This window comes from Balaenoptera physalus, assembly GCF_965194825.1.
Source record: "Balaenoptera physalus genome assembly, chromosome: 5".
Lineage (NCBI taxonomy): Eukaryota > Metazoa > Chordata > Mammalia > Artiodactyla > Balaenopteridae > Balaenoptera > Balaenoptera physalus.
Genome location: NC_138884.1, coordinates 83,559,516 through 83,582,419, shown reverse-complemented (window position 1 = coordinate 83,582,419; position 22,904 = coordinate 83,559,516). Strand labels below are relative to the sequence as shown.

General features: G+C 36.9%; 1 protein-coding gene across 14 annotated transcripts in view; it reads left to right on the top strand.

Annotated features, from left to right (window-relative positions):
* The window catches only part of GRXCR1 (glutaredoxin and cysteine rich domain containing 1), a 364,380-nt gene that overhangs the window by 57,336 nt on the left and 284,140 nt on the right, over nucleotides 1-22,904 (top strand). For 8 of the 14 annotated variants that reach the window (XM_082464259.1, XM_082464258.1, XM_082464261.1 and 5 more), the window contains exon 3: nucleotides 8,640-8,782. The exons of 5 other annotated variants lie outside the window; for them this stretch is intronic. In XM_082464259.1, the coding sequence (XP_082320385.1) occupies nucleotides 8,734-8,782 (49 nt within the window). In that variant the 5' untranslated portion in view covers nucleotides 8,640-8,733. Of the gene's footprint in view, nucleotides 1-735; nucleotides 839-8,639; nucleotides 8,783-22,904 lie in introns of all 14 variants that reach the window. One more of the 14 variants, XM_082464260.1, reaches the window with a different exon arrangement.

Below are 22,904 nucleotides of genomic sequence, written 5' to 3'. Positions count from 1 at the left end.
CGACATAAATGGAAATTTTTATTTTAAAAAAAGTAAGGTTACAAATTAATGAGTGAAGGATAAACACTGTAGGGACAATTGGCTATCCACATTTAAAAATTAAACTATTTCTCTACTCAAACTGTATAAGAAAGAGTAAAGATGCATGGAAGGTCTAAATGTAAACATATATTTAGAAAGAACTGAAAGTACCCAGCCCAAAGTCATGATGATGAGGACACAGAGTAGGGTAGAGAGTTAGACTTCAGTTATATCTAGATTGATTTCTTTTTTACAAGACTGGAATCAGTTATGAATAGCTGGAATAGGGATATTTGCTATCTCAGTCACTCTATTTTTGTGTTTTCAAAATTTCTCAAAATGAAAAATACAGAAAATAAATACAGAACATAACAACTCTGTAATTGATGAAGAAATTTTTCCTATTTTTTGGGCTGAATTCTTGGGGTCTTTCATACAAAAAGATTTGAAGTACCCTGCACATATCAGCATTTATATCAGAAAAGGCTAGCCCATCATGGATTTGAGTGTCCAGCACAGAAGTGGACAGTTAGATAAAAAGAGCAGAAGACGTGGACTAGGACCAAGATAAAAGCATTGCCATAGTCATTCTTGGCTGAGAATTTCATCATTGGTCTTATAAAAAGAATTCATGCAAATACTGTCATCACATTGTATGCTTTCATGTATTCAATCTATCGAACACATATTTATTGAATATCTAATCTGTATTAGGCACGAAGCTAACTACTGAGGATTCAGCAGTGCAGGACAAGATCCCTGTGCTCAAGGTTAATCTGTAGTGAGAAGGACGTACTTCAAAATAATAATTACTCAGGTAAATATATCACTACAAAATTTGATCTTGCTATAAAAGAAAACTAATGATAATTGTGTGTTATCTGGAATTTATTCTCAAATTTACTGAAGAAAACACTCTATATTCAATAGTTAGAATCAGTTCTTTGCCAGTTACCAATTTATTGCCTCTCATCTCTAGTTCCACACATCAAAATCCTGTGTAGAATTGTGAGTAAAAGGCGTTATATGTTTTCTTAGTTTGTGATTCATTAAAAAAAGGGGATGATTCTTTGCTCAAAACTTTGTTCCAGAGTTAAAGTCTGTGTAGTAGGTTGAATAATGGTTCCCGAAGGTATCCAGGTCCTAATCCCTGGAACCTGTGAATATAACCTTATTTGGAAATAGGGTCTTTGTGGATGTAATTAAATTAAGACAAGATTATACTATCTTAGAATGGGCCCTAAATTCAATATGATTGGTATCCTTAAAAGAAGAAGAAATTTGCACAAGAAAATATCAAAACACTTGGAAACTAAACAGCACACTATAAATAAACACCATATTCTAAATATTCATAGAGGAAGTCTCAAAGGAAATGAAAAAAATGCATTGAACTGAATGAAAATGTACCATATTAAAGTTTGTGGGACATTCCTAAAGCACTTAAAAGGAAGTTTATAGCACTCAACACATATATTTGAAAAGAGGAAAATTCTCAAATCAATAGTCTAAAGCTCTCACCTCAAGAACCTAGAAAAAGGAAGAGCAAAATAAACCCAAACCAAACAGAAGGAAGAAAATAATAAAGATAAAAGCAGAAATCAAAGAAAGTGAGAATAGAGAATAAAGAAAATCAATGAAAGAAAGAGCTGGAACTATGAAAAACATCCATAAAGTTGACAACCCTCTAGAAAGACTGTGTGAGGCAAAAAGAGAAAGGGCATGAATCACCAATATCAGGAAGAAAAGGGGATATCTCTAAAAACAATGCAGACATCAAAATGATGATAAGGGAATACTGCCAACAGTTCTACGCACAGAAATTTGACAATTTAAATGACCTGAACAAATTCCTCAAAAAAAACAAACTATTGCATCTCACCCAATATGAAATAAATAATTTGAATAGCCTCATGAATACTAAATAAATTGAATTTGTAATAAAAAAAATAAACTCCCTCAAAAGAAGTCTCCAAGTCCAGATTGTTTCACTAGAGAATCCTACTAACCACTTAAAGAATTAATACTAATTCTACAACATCTCTTCTAGAAAAAAGAAGAGAGGGAACCCTTCTCAATTTATTTCATGAAGCTTGTTTTACCCTGATACCAAAACCAGACAAAGACAGTACAAAAAAAAAAAGAAAACCATAGACAATGTTTCTCATGAATATAGATGCAGAAATCAAAATCCTTAACAAAATATTGATAAATAGAATTCTTCAATATATGAAAAGAATTACATTCCACGACCAAATGGAGTTTATTCCAGGGATGCAAGAAGGAATTTAGAAGTCCATTGAATGGTTTTGTTTTTTAAAAAGATTTGAGCATAGAATAAAATATAAAACTATGGAAAATTTTTGTATTTACTTATTTTCTTTCTTTAAACACAGAATATGCTCAATAGTGCTATGAAGTGCTCCGTGCTGTTTAGTTATTATGTGAGCTGCACACACCCAGGAATATAATCTATGCTGTTGATTCTATTATCTTTTACTAGTTATACAATTTCCTTTACAACAAACTTATAGCAATTTTGTTTTTGTGTATTTTCGTAAATAGCATTTCAAGAAAACTATAACTATAAAATTGTTTTTATTTATTTATTTTTTGTTGGAATATAGTTGCTTTACCATGTTGTGTCAGTTCCTTCTGTACAGCAGAGTGAATCAGCTATATGTATACATATATCCCCTCCCTCCCGGATTTCCTTCCCATTTAGGTCACCAAGGTCACCACAGAGCACCGAGTAGAGTTCCCTGTGCTATACAGTAGGTTCTCACTAGTTATCTATTTTATACATAGTAGTGTATATATGTCAATCCCAATCCCCCATTTCATGCCACCCCCCCTTTCCCTCCTTGGTGTCCATACGTTTGTTCTGTACGTCTGTGTCTCTATTTCTGCTTTGCAAGTAGGTTCATCTGTACCATTTTTCTAGATTCCACATATATGTGTTAATATACGATATTTGTTTTTCTCTTTCTGACTTAGTTCACTCTCTATGACAGTCTCTAGGTCCATCCATGTCTCTGCCGGAGAAAACCATAATTCCAAAAGGTACATGCACCCCAATGTTCATTGCAGCACTATTTACAATAGCCAAAATTATTTTTAAAATGAATATCTAAAATATCTAAAATCGCTGCATTGTTTTATTAATAATATGCATATTTTGGCTTGTTAAAATCATTTCTTAGTAAATGATTACACTTACAAATATAAATTTAGTTGAATCATTGCCTCTATTGAATATCCAGTGATCAAGCATTGTCAATTTCAAAAGGTCTTTAAATCAAAGCAGTCTTTCTCCTACTCCTTCTTAGAAATAAGTCATGAAAATGAAAGAGCATGCAATATATTTTTATCTAATATGAAATTAACATTAACGCTAGGAAATTATTTTAAATATTTTACAGAGAGTCTTGTTGAGATCCAGATCAAAGCACCTTTATGGCTGCCTTAGAATGTAATGTGCCAGTACCAAGCATCAGCTTTATTTTCATTTGGATCTGTATAGATATTATTTCTAGGTGTTTGAATGTTTTTTTATGTAGGATTACCTAGAATACATCCCAATGATTAGACCATAATGAAAGACAGTTTACATAGCTGAGTATTATCATTTTTCAATGGTAGGCAGTATAAACGAGAATAGAATAACAAAAGCAAACAAAAATGACAGAAACAACAACTAAAATTTTTTTAAAATCTTAAAAATTACATTTATCAAGGCGAGGATTTTTCTTCATAATTTTGTCTGGAAATGGGTACAATATTGGTAGGTAGGAATGTGTAGTAGATTATTATTGTGTTTAATATTACTTTGTATAAAAATATTGGCATTCATGTTCCTAGGACCACTGTGGTTTTTATTTTTATGAAGACCCAGTAGCAAGCACATTTGTAACATGAAAGAGTTGGATTCAATTCCGTTTATGTAAACGCAACCTCATACACAGAGCTCATTAGTTTATCCTCAACTGATACATAAATTATTGAACCAATCTTCATCTGCCAGCTAAGTAGAATATGAGATCTCACAGCAATATTTATTAATTTCTATGAGGACTTTATTTCTACCCTGCTTCTGAAAGATACAAAGAGGAAATTGCAGCTTTTGTGGTTTCTTAAGGAATGAATACAATCTAAATGACCCTAAACTTCAAGCAGGAGTTGAACTTTAGGATTTCTTTTGTTGGCTTACCTCCAGCTGCCTTATGAGAAGAACATGATTTTTGGTTCATATTTATATTTTCAGATGTTGACTCATCCCCTTCACTGATTTTGTCTTTTTATTTAAGAAAATATCCTTCATGAATGATTGAATTGTTAGACTCATGCATCCATTTGCTCTGTCTCCTGATATTACAAAGACTTTTTTCAGAAAATGACATTACAAGATTCCTGGCAAATGATTGGATTGGCAAATAATTCAGGCAGATGTGAAAATAATATCAATGACAAATCAGAAAAATTCAATACATATAACAGTACCAAGCATTCATGAGGATGTGGGGGAAGATGAAACCACATACATGTTGGTTTGTAAATTGGTTTGCTGACTTTGGAGAGCAATTTGTGAGTACCTTGTAGAGGTGAATTTGCACCTGGTGTCCATCCTACTATTTTATTACTTCTTTACCCTAGAAAACCTCAGGCATTTGTGCACAGGGAGAGTCTTTGAGCAGGTTTGTAACAAGGGAAAGAATCCGTTTAACAGTGAATAAATGTATAAACCATTGTTTATTCAAACAATTACTATGCAAAGATTTGTAATGAATGTTCCAGATCTACAAGAGTAAGTATGGTTTATTTCAAAAATGCAATGCTGAATAAAAAAGAGTAAGTTGCAAATTATACTTTAAGTATAATTCATTTATGTAGAATTTAAAAATAGTACTATTTATGGATACTACATATGTAATGAAGTAGAAGAACATCATGAATATAATACACATCAGCATTAGGATAGTGGTTACTGCTGGGGAGGAAGATGGCAGATTGAGGAAGATGGCAGATTGAGGGTAGAGATGTAGGTGTAACATTTCATTTTTTAGAAAAGAAAGTGAAAGAATTGAAGTAAAGAAAGCAAAATATTAGTGTATGCTTAATCTTGGTATTTTAGCATTGTTACACTTACAGGTATCTGTCACATTGTATTTTGTACTCATATTTTTAAATGGTTTTATAGTTAAGGAAAAAAAATCCTAATTACTGGTTGTGAAGGGCTGAGTTCAACCAGGTGAAGTCAATTTCATGGGGTAAAATCACCCCATGAAGTAGGGAATTGAAGAGGTTTTCTCCTAAGCTGGCCCAAGGGAGTAGCAAGAGGAATTAATTTATCAAGGAATGAACTTTGAAAATAGACCAGGACATATTGCTATTCTCATGGGAACTTAATCTCTTTCAAATAGTCTTCTTTAAAGAAACCTTGAGAAGTTAACTTCTCCAATGCTCATATTTTCTCAGTAATAAAAATAATGATAATAATATTGCATAACATTTAATAAGCACTTATATTCACATTCTGCTAATGATTTATACATTTGTCTCATCTAATCCTCACAATGTCTCTATGAAGTAGGTATTATTATAAACCACACTTAAAGATGGGCCAAGTACTTTCCCTACTCACATGGCAGAGCTAGTACATTGCAATAGCAAGATTAACCATTAGAGGCCTTTACAAGAACAATAGATTAATAAGTAAATCAGTGAAACATTAAAGGTAATGGGGATGGTCCTTTCAACATCCCTCTGCTCTCATTTTATAGTAGACTGCCCCACTGAGTTGCTACCAAAATAGTTTGATAATTAATTTAAGAAAGATTAAGTTTATGTACTGACAGACACTGTACCATCCCTTTTGAATATAACATTTAACAGAGTTTCTTTTTGTTTTAGTGCTAGGAACCTAAAAGCTAGTGAGTATGAATATGTGAATATTCAAAATATTTTTTAAACTTATATAAACATAAGTTTATATTAACGGACATCTGTCTACATAGAAAAGACATTGCTACTTCTGAATTTCCTTCCACCTCAAAAAATTCTGTTTGTGTAGTTAGATTGATTAGATATTAATTCTACTTCTGAGAAATAATAATCTTTTTATTAAGAAATAGAAATTGCTCATTTGAGCATTAAAAGATTTTAAAATTGAGAAATTGTGTAGGTAGAGTTTTGGTATAATAAAATCGAAGCAGAAAAATTACCTAAAATATACTTTATATTTTTTCCTCTCAGAAATAGGAGAAAACTGATGAGGATGGGGTGGTATTTTGTACTGGACCAAAAAAGCTAAGTTTCTGAAGTTATTTGGGAGGAGGCTTAAGTTCTATTTTAGAATTTATTGTAGTTAAATTTATTGAGCCATTAGATGCTCCAATAGGTAATTACTATTTTCCATGCGCTGGACTGTACCTGTTTACGAGTAGGATCTCAGGCGGTCCTGACAACATTGTGTACTCATTTTGCCAATGAGAAAACTGAGGCTGTGAGAGGGGAAGTAAAGGGCTCAAGGTCACACAACTTGAGAATAGCAGAGTCATGACTCAACCTAGAGTAGGATTCAGATCCAGGTAGGCAACTCTGCTTTTGTGCCTCCTTCAGTTTGTTATGGTGTCCCAGTGTGAAAACCTCTATAACTGGTTTTGGGAAGAGCAGGTGAATCTGAGCTCTGAAACATGCAACCCCTTTGTGTGTGTGTGTGTGTGTGTGTGTGTGTGTGTGTGTGTGTGTGTGTGTGCGCGCACGCGTCAGGCTGAGCACTTTTTGCTTCTTTATGAGAAACAGTCATAATTAAGGGCAATAGCTTAAGGACACCTCAATAAGAGAGTTCTTAAAGATGGGATAGAGTTGAATGGAAAAAAATGTTCTGCTTGGAAAACATGCTAGGTAACTATGAATGGTTTTTTCTCCTTTTCATCCATAAAAAGATTAGAAGTGTAGTACTCTGAATTACTTTTCAGGCAGAGAAACTATAAAACACTGTGAAATAGAGAAGCAGGATTCAGAATATTACATTTTGTTTTTTATTACAAAAGAAATAAATGCACATGGTAGAAGATTAGAAAATACTGATAATCAAAGAAAAGAAAAAAACTTACAAAATCTGTAACTATCGTTGAGTGATAAACACCACCATTACCTTGGTGTGCATAATTCTATGTATGTTCTTTAAAAATCAAATCATGTTGTGGAACCTGTTTTGTTACTTGATTATAGCTTTTTTAAAGGTTAAAGGCATTTATTTTTGTACTTTAGAGCATAAATGGAGCTACAGAAATGTCGATACAATAAGTGTATATCCATGAGATTTTGGACTACTTTTCCATAAATCTCACTTGAATACAGCGTTATTTTCTTCTGTTTTTTATTCAAGGTGGTGCATCACAATTATGATGTAGTTCTTTTTTTTTTTCCTAAAGATTTTCTTTTTTTTTTTTGATGTGGACCATTTTTTAAAGTCTTTACTGAATTTGTTACAATATTGCTTCTGTTTTTTATGTTTTGGTTTTTTGGCCGCGAGGCATGTGGGATCTTAGAACCCGCACCCCATGCATTGGAAGGCGAAGTCGTAACCACTGGACCACCAGGGAAGTTCCTATGATGTAGTTCTTGATGCTAGCTACTGGGTGACTGTCAGGACTTTCATGAAATGAACTGTGAAATTGACAAACCTGTATGTCAATTATGATTCTTCCAGGTTGGAAGACTAATCCAGGGCCAAAATTAAAACAGAGATAACCATAATTTTTGGAAGGTAGAAGAGATCCTACAGAGTGAGTATATATGTGACACACAAGGAAAGAGAGATAATATTCCGAAACAGTGTCCAGGGCCATACAACTAGTTACTGGTGAGAGATTGCAACTGAAATCCAGCTGTTCTAACTTCTAGTCCATTGCTTTTTCATCTTTTGCATGTGTCTCTCACTAAGGAGCCCATTTCATGAGATTGCAGAATAGAGCACTGTGTGGTCTGGCTTTCTTAGGGGCAACGTTTGCAACCTCCAGACTCATAGCCCTACATAAAGAGAGGGCTCCTGGGGGCTTCCCTGGTGGCGCAGTGGTTGAGAATCTGCCTGCTAATGCAGGGGACACGGGTTCGAGCCCATGTCAGATTGCAGAGTAATCTTGAACTTGATATGGACAGTGGCATGAAAAGGAGGTCTGAGCTGGGGCACATGAGGTCTACGGCAGTGAGCTTTCTAGTTCACACAGTCCAGTACTAGAAATTTGATTTCTCTGTCTATCCTTGAGGTCATGCTGGGAGTGGGGGTGTGAGAAGGATCCAACATGATCAGGCTGAAGGTCAGAGCTGTACTATTTTTCTAGCAGGAAACAGATGAAAATTAGGAATCAGGGCAGACATCCAGCTGGGTAGAATGGCTCTGAGATTCATGCCAGATGCTCATGAAGGTACCACGGGGACACAGTTCACTCTGAACACCCTACACACAGGCATTGATGTAGCAGACTAATTCCAGAAGAAATATGTGTATTTTTTACATATGACACCTGTTTCCAAAAAAGAAACTGTAGTGGAACTACGTGCAGCTTACGTGTTATGCTCAGTTCTTGGCTAATGAGACACTTATGTGTGTTCAGGCTCAAGACACAGATGGGAATGGTGAGGATCTCCAGCTAAAGAAAAAAATGCAAGTGACCATGGGATGGTGAAGGAGCCTACTCAAGATAATAGATGTCACCCTGGGACGTAGAGGGACAGATTTCTCTCTCTATTGCTGCTGGTAAGGGGTGCACATTTTTCAATTTGAATATCTATAGCGGTAATTCTCAAAGTGTGGTCCCCAGACCAACAGCACCAGAATCACATGGGAACTTATTGGAAATGCACACTCTCAGGCTCCACCCCAAACCTAATTAATTAGACACTCTGGGGGTGGCGACAAAACTTCCAGGTGACTGGGATGCAACTGAAGTCTGAGACCCACTCACCTGCAGCGTTACAGCATTTATTTATCAAAGCTATGTATTATCATCTTTGTTTTGCAGAAGGGAAATCCAAGAAATGTCAAGTTAATGTTAAGTATCATGCCCAAGATTACCCAACTAGTAGACAGTAAAATTGAGATTAAACTTCACTGTTATATGGCTGTAGTTATGTATGCTTCCAGATATTTTTAACTTAACTGAATTTAATCTTTTAGTTAATGTGTTTGGATATTTTCTTCAGAGGTGATTACCATATCATGTATATCATATGTCATATCATGACATGTCATATATCATATATAATATTACATCATATTATATCATACTATATATTTATTTTGCCTCTAACATAGCATTTAAATGATATAATAGGAGCCACCTTCTACATGGAATTATCTTGAAGAGCTTCCATATTAACCACCTTTCCCTCCTTTTCCCTTTAGCTCGTTTTCTTCCACAATTTATTTTGAATTTCAATGCTATGAAAGTTGAGAATAGTCCAATAAGCAACACTATCTTCTTTATTTAGAATTACCAGTTAACATCTTGCCACGTATGCTTTCGCTTTCTCTTTCTGTATATATATAATCATGTGTATCAAACACACATAAGTTTTCCTGAATTATTAGAAATAAGTTGCAGATGTTATAACAGTTCACCTTTAAATAATTTAACGTGTATCTCCAAGGACAGGAACTTTCTCTTATATAACTACAATACTACTAGACACCAAATAAGTTTAACATTTGTTCAGTAATATAATCAACTATTTGGTCCATATTCAAATTTCTCCAATTATTAAAGAAAAATCGCATATTTTTAAAAAATTCAAACTGCAACATAAATCATGCAGTGCATTTTGCTGTCATGTCTTTATTTATTTATTTTTACTTTATTTATTTATTTTCTGAAGTGAAAAAATAAATTGTATTTTATTGCAAAAGAATTTACATTAAAATTAAGGGCTTCCTACAACTATCAATCTAGATGTTTGCATAACATCTGAGATATTTTTATTCAAGTATTCATTTATTTTTTGAATTTTATTTTATTTATTTTTTTATACAGCAGGTTCTTTTTTTTTTTTTTTGATTTATTTTATTTATTTATTTATGGCTGTGTTGGGTCTTCGTTTCTGTGCGAGGGCTTTCTCTAGTTGTGGCAAGCGGGGGCCACTCTTCATCGCAGCGCGGGGGCCTCTCACCACCGCGGCCTCACTCGTTGCGGAGCATAGGCTCCAGACGCGCAGGCTCAGTAACTGTGGCTCATGGGCCCAGCTGCTCTGCGGCATGTGGGATCTTCCCAGACCAGGGCTCGAACCCGTGTCCCCTGCATTGGCAGGCAGACTCTCAACCACTGCGCCACCAGGGAAGCCCATACAGCAGGTTCTTATTAGTTATCCATTTTATACATATTAGTGTATATATGTCAGTTCCAATCCCATGTCTTTTTCATCTTGTTTATCTAGAGCCATCCCTCTGTCTTTTTGTTTGCTTTCATGCCATTGACATTTCTGGAGTGTGGGCTAGTTGTTTAGAAAAACATCCCACTTCCCACTTGTGTACTTCCTGTTGCATCCCATTAGGTAGCACATGATGTCTGTTTGTGCCATTCTTGATGAACAGCTTGGTTATTTAGTTAGGTGATGTCTGCTATAGCTCTGCAACATAGAGGTACCCCTTTCTCTTGTAAATCAAAAGTGGTATGTGGGATGATACTTTGAGATCATAGGATGGATTATCCTGCTTTTTAACAACTTTCCTCTGAATGGTGTTAGCATCCCTTTGGATCCTTGTCTGAATCAAATATCACACAGGGGGTTGCAAAATGGTGATTTTTTGAATTCTATTACTTCTACATTTATTTTATGGCATTTTTCTAGAAGGAAGAACCCCATCCTCCATCATTTTCCCCTTTTCCTCTCTTATTTTTTTATGTACTAGGTATTACGTATGTATGTATGTATGTGTTATCACTATTTACTTTGATTACATTTTCTTAATAATGTCATTTAATTTCATGTTTCAGGTTAATAAATCTATTATCTTTTGAAGGGGAATACATCATAATTTTTTTTAAAGTATTTATTTATTTATTTATGGCTGTGTTGGGTCTTCGTTTCTGTGCCAGGGCTTTCTCTAGTTGTGGCAAGCGGGGGCCACTCTTCATCGGAGTGTGCGGGCCTCTCACTATCGCGGCCTCTCTTGTTGCGGAGCACAGGCTCCAGATGCGCAGGCTCAGTAATTGTGGCTCACGGGCCCAGCTGCTCCGCGGCACGTGGGATCCTCCCAGACCAGGGCTCGAACCCGTGTCCCCTGCATTGGCAGGCAGATTCTCAACCACTGCGCCACCAGGGAAGCCCCATCATAATTTTTGATGAATGATGCTAACTATATGGTCACTGGACTTATACCTAGATAGAAAAAAATAGAAAAAAGATTAGATAACTTGTGTATCAAATGGGAGGGTTCAGCCCTTTACTATTCTAGTTTTTATTACTCATTAGGACTTATTTGATGTATTTTGGGCAGAATGGAGGAGGGATGGCCAGAAAGAATCTTTTAGATTTGATTTTTTTTTTCAAATTCCTGTAATTATACTCTACTTTTAAGAGAAATCTGCTTTGAATTTGGGTCGTAGACTTGATCTATGGTGGATTTTTACATCTCTGTGAGTTCAATAGTCTTCTAGAAGTATTTTATATACATGTGAATATGACATGTTATATTAATATGCTTTACATGTATACACATATATTTCATTTTTATTTATATTTTATTTTTTATATATTTTACGTATACACACATATATTTTCATTTTACATATACACACATATATTTTCATTTTTCTTTATATTTTCTTTGATAATGAGCCATCAGGTTTTATTTTATTTAATTTATTTACCTTTTTAGAACTTTCTGGATTTTTAAACTGAATTTTTTTTATTGAAGTATAGTTGATTTACAGTGTGTTAATTTCTGCTGTATAGCAGTGATTCAGTTGTACATATATACATTCTTTTTTAAAAATTCTTTTCTGTTTTGGTTTATCACCGGATATTGAATATAGTTCCCTGTGGTATACAGTAGGACCTTGTTGTTCATCCATTCTGTATATAATAGTTTGCATATGCTAACCCCAATCTCCCACTTCATTCCTCCCCCACCCTCCTCCCCCTTGGCAACCACAAGTCTGTTCTCTATGTTTGTGAGTCTGTTTCTCTTTCATAGACCTTAAAAGAGGCATTTATTGCTATTTTTTTCTCATTCTATTGTTAACTCTTCTTAATGTGGCTGATTCTCACTGTTACTTCATAATTTTTTCCTGAGAGTTTTTGAAAACTGTTCCCTTTGGAAGGAAGCAAGGCAAGACACCAAGTAAACTAGTCTCTTTTGTTATCAGGCTTTAATGTCTTAATAATTAAGCAATTTTAATATAACTTTATATTGCGATTATTGTTCTGCTTGAGTGATTGTTGATATGTTTAGCAATTTAACTAATATTGCACTGAAGTTAATTGTCTTTATATCACTTATGGAGGAATCTGAGAAATGATGGTGATGATTCATTGAACATAGTCATTCCCTTCTGATACTTTTGGGAACATAGAACAATGTTATGGTTTTGATCTTTGTAACATTTAAGCTTGACAGGAGGCCCAAAGTAAGAGTGGCTTAAAGAAGGTAGGGATCTATTTCTCTTTCTCATAAACAGGAAAAAGATGTAGGCAATCTATTACTAATAAGGAGACTCCACAGTCATGAGGGACTCAGGCTCCTTCTATCAGGTCCCTCTGCTATCTTTTTCTTTTTTGTGTGTGCGGGTATTCCTATTTTAAAAAAATTTTTTATTGAAATATGGTTGATGTACAATGTTGCATTAGTTTCCACCAACAGTGTAGAAGTGTTCCTTTTTCTCCACACCCTCACCAGCATTTATTATTTGTAAACTTTTTGATGTTGGCCTGACTGGTGTTAGGTGATACCTCATTGTACTTTTGATTTGCATTTCTCTTATAGTTAGAAATGTTGTCCCTCTGCTAGCTTAACACATAGCTTCCAGTGGAAGGTCCAATATGGCTGCTCCAGATAAAAACCTCATATCTGCTCTCAACCAGCGTGAAAGAGGAAGGGTGCACCCCTCCCTTTAAAGAAGAATGCTCCCTGGAGTTTGCACACTCCTCTTCTGCTTATATCTTATTGGCCAGAATCTAGTCACGTGGCCACGTCTAGCTATAAGAGAGACTGTGAAATGTAAATTTTATTCTGGGCAACCCTATTCCGAGCTAAAAATTGTTGGTTATGTTACTAAAGAAGTAGGGGAAGATGCATACTGGGGCAAATCAGCAATCTCTGCCATAACCTTGTAATAATTTGGGCTTTATTTGTCAATCTTTTCCAGGGGCAATTGTCAACTTGTCCACTTTTTTAACAGTTGACAAATTCTCCTTGAGAACTTTATCTGTTTTCTGGAATAGTTCAATGCATTTTTCAGTAGTTCAATGACATTATTTTAAAGCATAAGAAAAGGAGACTCTGATCTCTCTTAAATGGTAAAGGAGAATGGCAGGGGGCACATGGATCTATGTGCTATTTCTCATCCGTCTGCTCTGACACACAGATGTACCCAAACCTTCACAGGTGTGTTGCCCAATTTTGATCAGTGAGCAAAACATTATTTTCTGTAGCTGATTGTGCATATAGTTATACAGTGTTGTCACTTAGAACAATTGAATGTATACAGCATGTATATGGCAGGTATACCTGCATTAGATGAGTCAAGGGTGTTATGAGGGGGTCTTTGCTGGGGATCCAGGCTCTATCTGTGGATTGGCTATCATCAACATAGGGCTTGCATTTTCCACCATTACTCCCAAATTCCAGCAAGTAGGAATGGTAGGAGAGGAAGAGAGGGACACACTCCTTCCCTTTCCGGGCAGTGTCTAGAATCTGCACACATGGTGCATGTGGATCTATTTTCTTTTTATTGAACCATCTCTTACACTCACACTTTTATACTGATTACATCTAAGATGATTATATCTAAATCAGTGCCTTAGACTTTTACATTAGTTGGTATTTTTTCATGATTATAAACATCAGTATATACATTTTGAAACATGTAAATCTTTAAATGTATTTAAAGATAAGTATTTAAATGTTTAACAATATAAATTATTGTCTGCATTTTGAATAGTATCAGAATTGGGACAAGCACAAATTTGGTAAATATTGCCAGTTTTCTTTTTAAAAAATTAAAACAACACTCTCTTCAGCTATATATATATATTTTTTTAATTAAAAAAAAATTTTTTTGGCCGTGCCACACAGCATGTGGGATCCTAGCTCCCCGACCAGGGATTGAACCCACGCCCCCTGCAGTGGGAGCGCAGCATCCTAACCACTGGACCGCCGGGGAAGGCCCTCATCAGCTATATTTGAGAGGGTCTGTTTATTGCAAACTTACTAGTGTTTGGTTTTCTCATACAGTTTTTAAAAATATATAAAGTTTCTTCATTCTAAGTGAGGTGAATATTTATCGTCTATCTGTAACTTTTTCCCTCTTCTTTTCTTATTAAGGAATCTTATTAGATATTTATATATAAATAATACTAATTTTTCTTCTGTTATATTTGTTACTTATAAGTTTCCATATATTGTGTCCTTTTAATTTAGCTAATGTTTCTCATTGAAGGAGAGAAATATAAAGTGCTCACATAATCAAATTTATTAAGTATAATTGATGTGACTTTTTCCATTGTTTTTAAGTATACAAGATATTTCTCATCCTGAGATCCAGAGATTGCAGAAATATGCACCTTCACTGTCTTCTATTTTATTTTTTCTGTAATTTAACTTGGTTTATGATATGAGGTAAGTCTCTAATCCATATATTTTTTCCAAATAGCCAACTGTGAATCCCTGCTATTTATTAGGTAATCTTTTTCATTTGCATCAATTTGTAGGGTATCATTCTATAAATACACCAACAAAAAATAATATGTATTTCCAACCTGTCTACTCTGTCTTATTGGTGCCAGAAACGTTTTTGTAGCAGAATATTGGTATGTGATGAGAAATTTTGTTGTAGGGAGTGTTTTTTATGTCCTTACAGCACAGTTATTACCATTTTGAGCCTAGAGACAAATAAAAGCATTTCCTTTTTTTTTTTTTATTATCATGTGAATTTAGAAAGTGCTTTTCCACATGAATGTCCTGTGGGCACATCAAACTCACTATGTCCAAAAGAATGCCATTATTTGTGGCCCCATTACAACTCTCCTCTTCTAATGTTTCCTAGTGCGGTTAATGGCATAGCTTTCGTCCAGTCTCCCTAACCACAAACCTCAGCATCATTTCTGACTTTTCCCTCTGCATTTCACCCTACATATAGCTATTCCCTAGTATTTTCTAACTCTATCCTGAAATACTACTGGAATCAGTTCTTTCCCTTTGGTTATCACTGCCTCTGCTCTCAGGGCTGTGCCATCTCTGCTGGACATGGAGAACAGCTTCAGTTTCTCGCCTCCAGACTGTCCACCTTCAGCATAGGTACCAGTTATCTCTCTAAATTACAGATCCAAGCACATTACTTCTTCTGCTCTTAATCCTTGAGTGGCTTCACACTGTCTTGAGAATAGACTTCAAACTCATTAACATGATGTTCAAAGCGTAACAAAAGGTGGATCTTCATCTTACTTTCCTTCTTCAACTCCCTTCATTCCTGGCCACCCATGAACCCTGTGTTTCTGTCACCTTTACTTTCAAATATTTCAACATTCTTTCCCCTTGGGCTGTTTTGCCCATAACTGCCTTTCTCACTTTGTTTTCACAATCCACACTCTAAGTCTCAGATCAAATATCATTGGCTCTGGAAAGCTCTCTTTATTCAGTCAAACTTAATTGCCCTACACTCTGTGTTCCCATTGAATTTGTGTACACATTTATCATAGCCCAGATTATTTTCTAAATTGCTTAAGGTGCAGTATATCTGGTGAGACTCTATACATTTTAAGGGGACCAAAGTGGCCATCTGTCTTTGTAGACACGGAATACGTAGCAGATTTTCTTAGTTTCGCGTGATGGGCTTGTGAATGCAAACTAAAGGAGATAAAATTTTGAAAGCCAAAGCACGAAGTATCACTGCAGCCTCTGCAGAGATCTGACCCAGCAAGGATGACTTAGCAGCCAAAGGCAAGGACCCATCTTCGATAGTGACACCAGATGGTAGCAACAGAAGTGATGAAAATTGTAAACTGAGGCTCACAGTGACCTGATCAAACTCTCTAATTTTGTCTTGTGGATTTCAAATGGTCCTCTTTGAACTGAATAAGCACCTCTGCCCCCAGATTTCTGCTGGAGAAAGAGCTTAGATAATTCAGGCATGGGGCAACTGGATTATTAAAAGTGTGACCATATTTGTACTGCAAGCTGGTTAGGCAGGTTATCCAGGTTACACTTGGTTGTGTCTCCTCAACCACACTGTACAAATCTGCAAAGTGGGGCCCTTGTGGAATAATCTTTATATCTCCCTGCTCATGAGAACCGTGATTTGAACATTGTAAATATTTGAACTGAATTGCTTCTGCCCTATGTTTATTTTAATGTTTATAACAACGGTCATAAAACGAGTAACGTTTTAAAGTTTTTTATCAAAAATATTTTGCATTTGTAAATATTCCTGTAGAAGATATGGGCTGCTTGGGAGTGCTGCCTGTGCTCTTTGGGATCTCAAGCTGCAGTTACTACGGTAGTAAATTCAGTTAACTACTGCAGCATAATGTCATTAGCATGAATATAAAACTCCGAGAGATAGAGTATCATTACATTAAAAAAAACTATTTTGTCTACCTAGATTGGCACTGGAGAAGATTGCCCCACAAAAGCGGTTCGCAGTTCTCTAGTTGACAAGTTTTGCAAATTTGCTTGGTCTTGCTCTCTTGTATAGAAATTGGTTACCCTCCATCACAATTGAAAATATCATTTTTCTTGTTTAGAGAAGAGGTTTCTAAGTGCACCCTACTACTGGAGAATGTTTATGCTGACCTCCTACAATTTAGAGCATATAACTGTGCTCCCAGTGACTTGTGCTGGCTCAGCCTTCCCCTCAACTCTTCAGAGACTTTTGTACCAGATCCACATGGTTTCTATTGTTAGTTCCCTTTCCCTATGACTGTTGTCTGTTTATGTGAAAGGAGGTTCAGTGAATTGCTTGAGTTTTAATTTTCATGCCCTGTATGAAACCATGTGCTCTATATTCTAATGGGAAACACACATAGGGTATGGTCCTGTAGCTGAAATTTACAAGAAGTTTTGTTAAAGAAAATACAGAGGTATTTTGTAAGGAAAGTAGTGTTGATCTAGCTACATTATCTATGTATATATGTAAGCAAGTATACACGTACATATACATCTATCTATCTGTCAGTCATCTGTTAACTATCTACTGGTGTGTGAGTAAATAGGCTGGTAAATAGACTCTTCAGGAAAAAAGAAAGCTCTAGTTTGTAACATTTGCACATTTCCATGGCATAAATACTCCCACAATGGCTCATTTTAAGCTATCAATATGACATCGTTGAATACAGAGCTGGGAGGTGATACACAGAAACCTTTGTATAGTATTTTTACCATACAGTTACAATAAATGTAAATAACTTCAAGAGCATAGATAAATGCAAAATATAGTAAAAGAAGTAGGAAGTGGTCAGTTTTGAGTATTTATTATATTTGTTTTTTTCAGATTTACAAATTTTGATAATATATTTTATTCATTTTTTTGTGTTTTATTTTTTTAAATTTTTATTGGAGTATAGTTGATTTACAGTGTTGTGTTAGATTATCTTCATTTTAAATGCCATTTGTTTACTGTAAGTTCATGTAATTTAGTTTTTCACAAGGCTCTGTTTAAGAACTGCTTGCAGAATTCCTGAAAATATAGCAACTGGCTCTTGCAAGCTGGTATAAAGTGGCTCCAACACAATACCGTATTAATCTATTTCTATCCACTTCTTCCTTTTTCTAAGAAGGGTAGACCCCTGTGGCTGGGAGATCTTTGTTGAACTTCGTGGTGGGGGGTTAGGTAAACAGGTCTGGAGGAAGAAGCAGAAGTAAATTGCAGAGTGTCATGAAGGATGGAAGCTTTTGTGTATGGCGTGGGTAGGTGCTAGAATTATGGGGGATCAGAGGAAAGGTTTTACATTTATTTCTGTGGGATAATTATCTTTCAAGTTGCCAGAGTAGAATGATTGAAGTCTTCAGGAATGTGTCCATTGCAGAACACACTGTAGTTTGCCATGGGGTATTTGATGCAAATCCCTTTTTCCATTTCTTATATGAAATATTTGGTAAAATCTACATTGCTTAGTAATGTCTTTCTTGGGAATGGATTCTTCTTGGAGAGGGAAATAATACAGAGTTCTATATCAAAGTTGAAGTGGGGCAAAAACTGAGACTGCTTTCTGGGTTACAAGAGATACTTGAAAATAATGTATCTAAGACTGAAAATTAAATCACATTAGCTGAAGTACAAAATCATTTGTTAAAATCTAAAATGTAAGCAGCATAGCATGGTGCTTCAGAGTACAGATTTTATAGCCTAACTTTTGGAGTTTGATTATAGATTCTACCACTTATTATCTGTGTGACTTTGGGCAAGTTATACAATACCTCTGTGTTTTGGTTTTCTTGGCTCTAAAACAGGAATTTTAATAATAGACATTGTATTGGTTTGAGGAAATGAGTTATACATAAAGCACTTAGAATAATTCCTGGCACACTGTAAATTATAGGATTAGCTATTATTTATAATTGGTCTAGGGACTTAGGAATATGATTAATTAGAATGTAATATATATGAATATTATGTATGCTGGGTTTCTGAGGGGTCCCAATTAGGACCCTCTTCCCTGTTTGAGTTCTGAACTAAATGAGGTATAGGAAACAAAAGTGATAAACATGGAGGAATCCATGGAATTACCCTTATTACTGATAATGCTGATAAAGCACATTGTACTTGCATCTGTAAAAGGGTGGGCTTCCTAATCCAGAAACTTAAAATTAGGCAGACTTGCCCAGCCACTGGCAGGCCTAGAACTCTGCAAGCATCCTCTTTGGGGCCAGACCCTTTCACCATGAGGCTGAGGGCAGAGCAGAGCACACACTGCCTGAGGGTATGCTGACTTCCAGAGGAAAGGGGAAGGGAAAAGACTGGGCTCTACGTGCCTGACTTCTACTTCCACACTCATCAGTCAAATGATTTTACTCCTTTGTCAGTGGCTCCGTGGTCACATGGCAGAGAGAAGCCAGGATTATTCCATAACTGGAGCTCCTTCCCCTCTATATCAGTGTTCAACCAGTAACACAGAAACTACTTCTGGTGTTTTTTTATTTTTTATTTCTTATACTTCTGGTGTTTTTAATAGAGCACATTTAATTTGGTTATTCAGGCCACAAAGGGGTTGAGAGACTCAGTTGGGGATGGTGAGATAACTCAGGAATTTGTAGCAGCAGGAAGACATTGCCTACCTTCACCAAAGGGAGGAGGTGCTGTTGGCAGAGACCAGGGGCTGGAGTTACCCCCAAAGAAGCGGGAACCCTGGTAGGTCTGTCCAGGAGGAGCTGGAGCCACAGAGGTACTGCCTGAGGTGGAGAGACAGTGGGAGACGTACCCTGGTCTCTCCTTCCCCAGCCTCCCATCTGTCTCCAGCGCCTGGGAAACACAGCCCGCAGCGGTGAGCCCCACTGCTGTATAGAGCAGAGAGGGGAAGGGGCGGAATAGATCCGGGGGCACACGGAGACTGGCACGTGCGCGCACGCGCACACACACACACACACACACACACACGCACACCCCTTCTATTTCGTGCTACTTTGCTTTTAGACTCTTTGGACTGTGTAGATCAAAATACTCATTTAGAAGACATGATTTTTTGACATTACTTAAAAACACCATCTATGGAAGTCAGTTGAAGAAAGCTGAAAATCAATATGCAGTTTGGCCCTAAATTCTCAAAATTCTGGTGAACATCCTCTGCAGTATTCCTAGATGATGAACTTCCAGACTACTCCCTGATAATGTCAGATCATTGCCTAAATTCTTTATTGTTTGTGGTCCTTTTAAAGACAGGCTCAGATAATATTCTGTACTGTACTCGGAGTCCGACTTGATACAAGTGGAACAACGCCCGCGCTCCACCTCTTCACCTCCTCTGCGTCAGCTAGTGGGCACCGTCCAGCCTTGCCGCCTCCATGAAGTCTTCATGCACTGTGGCCCTCATGGAGAGGCGTCGCTGAACCTATTACACTTGTTTTCCGTATTTGCCTTGTGCAGTTATGTGTTTATTTGTCTTAACCTCTGTGTCATTCTCCTTAAGAACTGGCTTGTCATAAAAGTCTGTCATGGACTCCCCATGGAGCTAGCTGCTTAAAGCCAAATTGTGTGCATCTAGTGTAAAAGTCCGTCATTATGCTGCTGCTGAACAAAGGTTTCTTGAAAGCAGTTCATTTTCAGACTATTTAGTACTCATAGACCATTTCTGAAGATTTTGAACCGAAACAATGAAAGTCATGGAAGCCTTGGATTGCATTTAGTCTCCAGAGAATTGTGAGGACTCTGGAACAGAGGTGTCCACTGTCAAGCTCTGGTATGAGAATCAGTCTATAGTAGAGAGATCAAGAGCCAGAAGGCCCGGGATGAGATCCTGATGTAAAAAAGATGAGCAAATGACAGGACCACTATATGCCTTGATTTCTTACGTGGAAAGTGGGGCTAAAACCAGTACCTTCCTCATTATTGTATTCTATGAGATTACCCATGCTTATTACTTGCCTCACTGCCTAGGGCTCAGTGTTAGTTATTATAATTCAGTATGCCTGTTGTTTTTTGAAGTTCGTTTTTAGGTAAAATTCTCAGAAATGTAAATGGTTGAGTTCCTACTTTCTGGAGAACAATATAGCTCATATGCTTAACTGCAGAACTGCATCGGGGAGCAGAGAAACTGAGCAGCTGCCTAGGGCATCAGACTCTAAGGGATGGTAGAACGTCACTGTAACTGTAGCAAGAGGGAGAGAGAGAGAAACGTGAAGACTGGAATTCCTTTAGTGGGGCTATGGCATTTTAATGGAAGGGGTGCCTGAATAAGGCACTTGAGTTAGAAGAGTGGGAAAACCCCAAGGGGCATGTTTACATAATGATAGGTAGCTGCTAAGTCACCTTCTCAGGAAGAGGCCCAGGTAACTGCAGGGATTTCACTTTGCTGACGGAACTTTGGACCAGTTTAGAGCAACGGTGAAAAGACTGAGAGCGCCCCTAGATGGTCTTTCTCCTCTCCTCTCCTCCCCCCAGCGCCACTAAGCTCCAGAATTCCTCAAAAAATAATATCAAACAATAGTTTCCCAGAATGGGGCACCGATGTATTAGCTCATTTGGTGTATGTGTGTAACGAACGCCGTGGATTATTTCAGTGGGGGAACGTGTAAATCAGTCAAGGACCAAGGGCTTTGAATGGGGTCCATATAAAGAATTGCTAACAAGGTATAAAAGTTGTTAACTAGGTGACAGAAAGGGCCACAAGAGAGTTCTGAGGTGTTCGGGAGGTAACAATTGCAGGAAGCAGCTAAGGCTGTGGGGACAAAGGACAGAGGCTGGAGTTACTAAAATTCAGAGTCTTTGAAGACACAACCTGGAGAGCTGAAACTCAGACCTCTGAGGAAGCCTTGCTGCTAAGCTGGTTCTGATATTTCTGAGCTTGGAGGGGGGGCCTGAGGAAGGGGTGCTGCCTGGCTGAAGAGTCTCAGGGATGGGGTGAGAGTCTCGGGACAGGGTGGGATTGATCAAGCTGGCCCTTCAAGTGTTGGAAAAAAATGCCAACTGGGTTCAGCTGCTACTTCAAGAAAGAGCTGCCCTCGGGGTGGAGAAACACTGGGGTGATGCTCACAGGAATGGGAAGCAGGTAGGAAAGAGCGAGGCTCTGCTTCCTCCGCCAGCCTTGCTGCCTCCCTCTGGCTTCCCTCTTGGCGGGGCCCGGTCCAGGTGGCAAAGCAGGGTGTAAGGAAGGCAAGGTTTGGAGCCCAGAGAGAGTTACTTCATAACTGGGACAGATATATTGTGAAATCTATATCTACAATATCTTAGTAGATATTGGTGACTGGGTCTTGGGCAAATACTTTACAGAGTATCTACTCCATGCTCCTGGGAGTACAGAACTGAATAGGACCTGTCTCTGCCCTCAGAAAGGAGGGAAGGAGGCTGATTTATAGGATAAATTATGGTGTAATGTGAAACAGTTATGATCATGGGAGCATAGAGATGGGAAACAACTGAATAGGTAGTGAACCTAGTCATCTTTTCTTCGTTAACTAGATGCTATTTAGGTAGCTTAATTATATGAAAATACATTACTGGTGCCATTTTAAAGGTAATCGGTAAAGATTGTGTCGCACAGTTTTGCGTATTTCTTTATAAATGTTTCCTCCAACTTAATCTCCTCCAATTTGTCAAACCAGTACAATTTACTGGTGTTTATTCATTTTAATTTCAAAGTATTCTGATGTTGTCAAATTCAAGGTATTTCTTCATTCAAAGAAATAACTATATATTAATTTTGTTGAGTGTTACCTTTTAGTCTACTAAAACAGGATATTTCATACTTCTTGAATCATCTTGGTACAGGTAATGTTCTTGTGATATTTTATAAAGGTATTCCAATTTACTTGCATTTATTAACTTAGCTACAAATATTTGCTTTGTATTTCACTAGATTGTAGGGAAACATAGATTGAATAAGATGTGCTGTGGCAGACTCTTGGTTGCTAACACGTGAACCATTCTGCCACCACTTCCTTGCCTACAGAGCCCAGATTTTGTCTAGGTGTTGGGGATTATAAATCCAGTCTGGGGCAAATCATGATTGGTTTA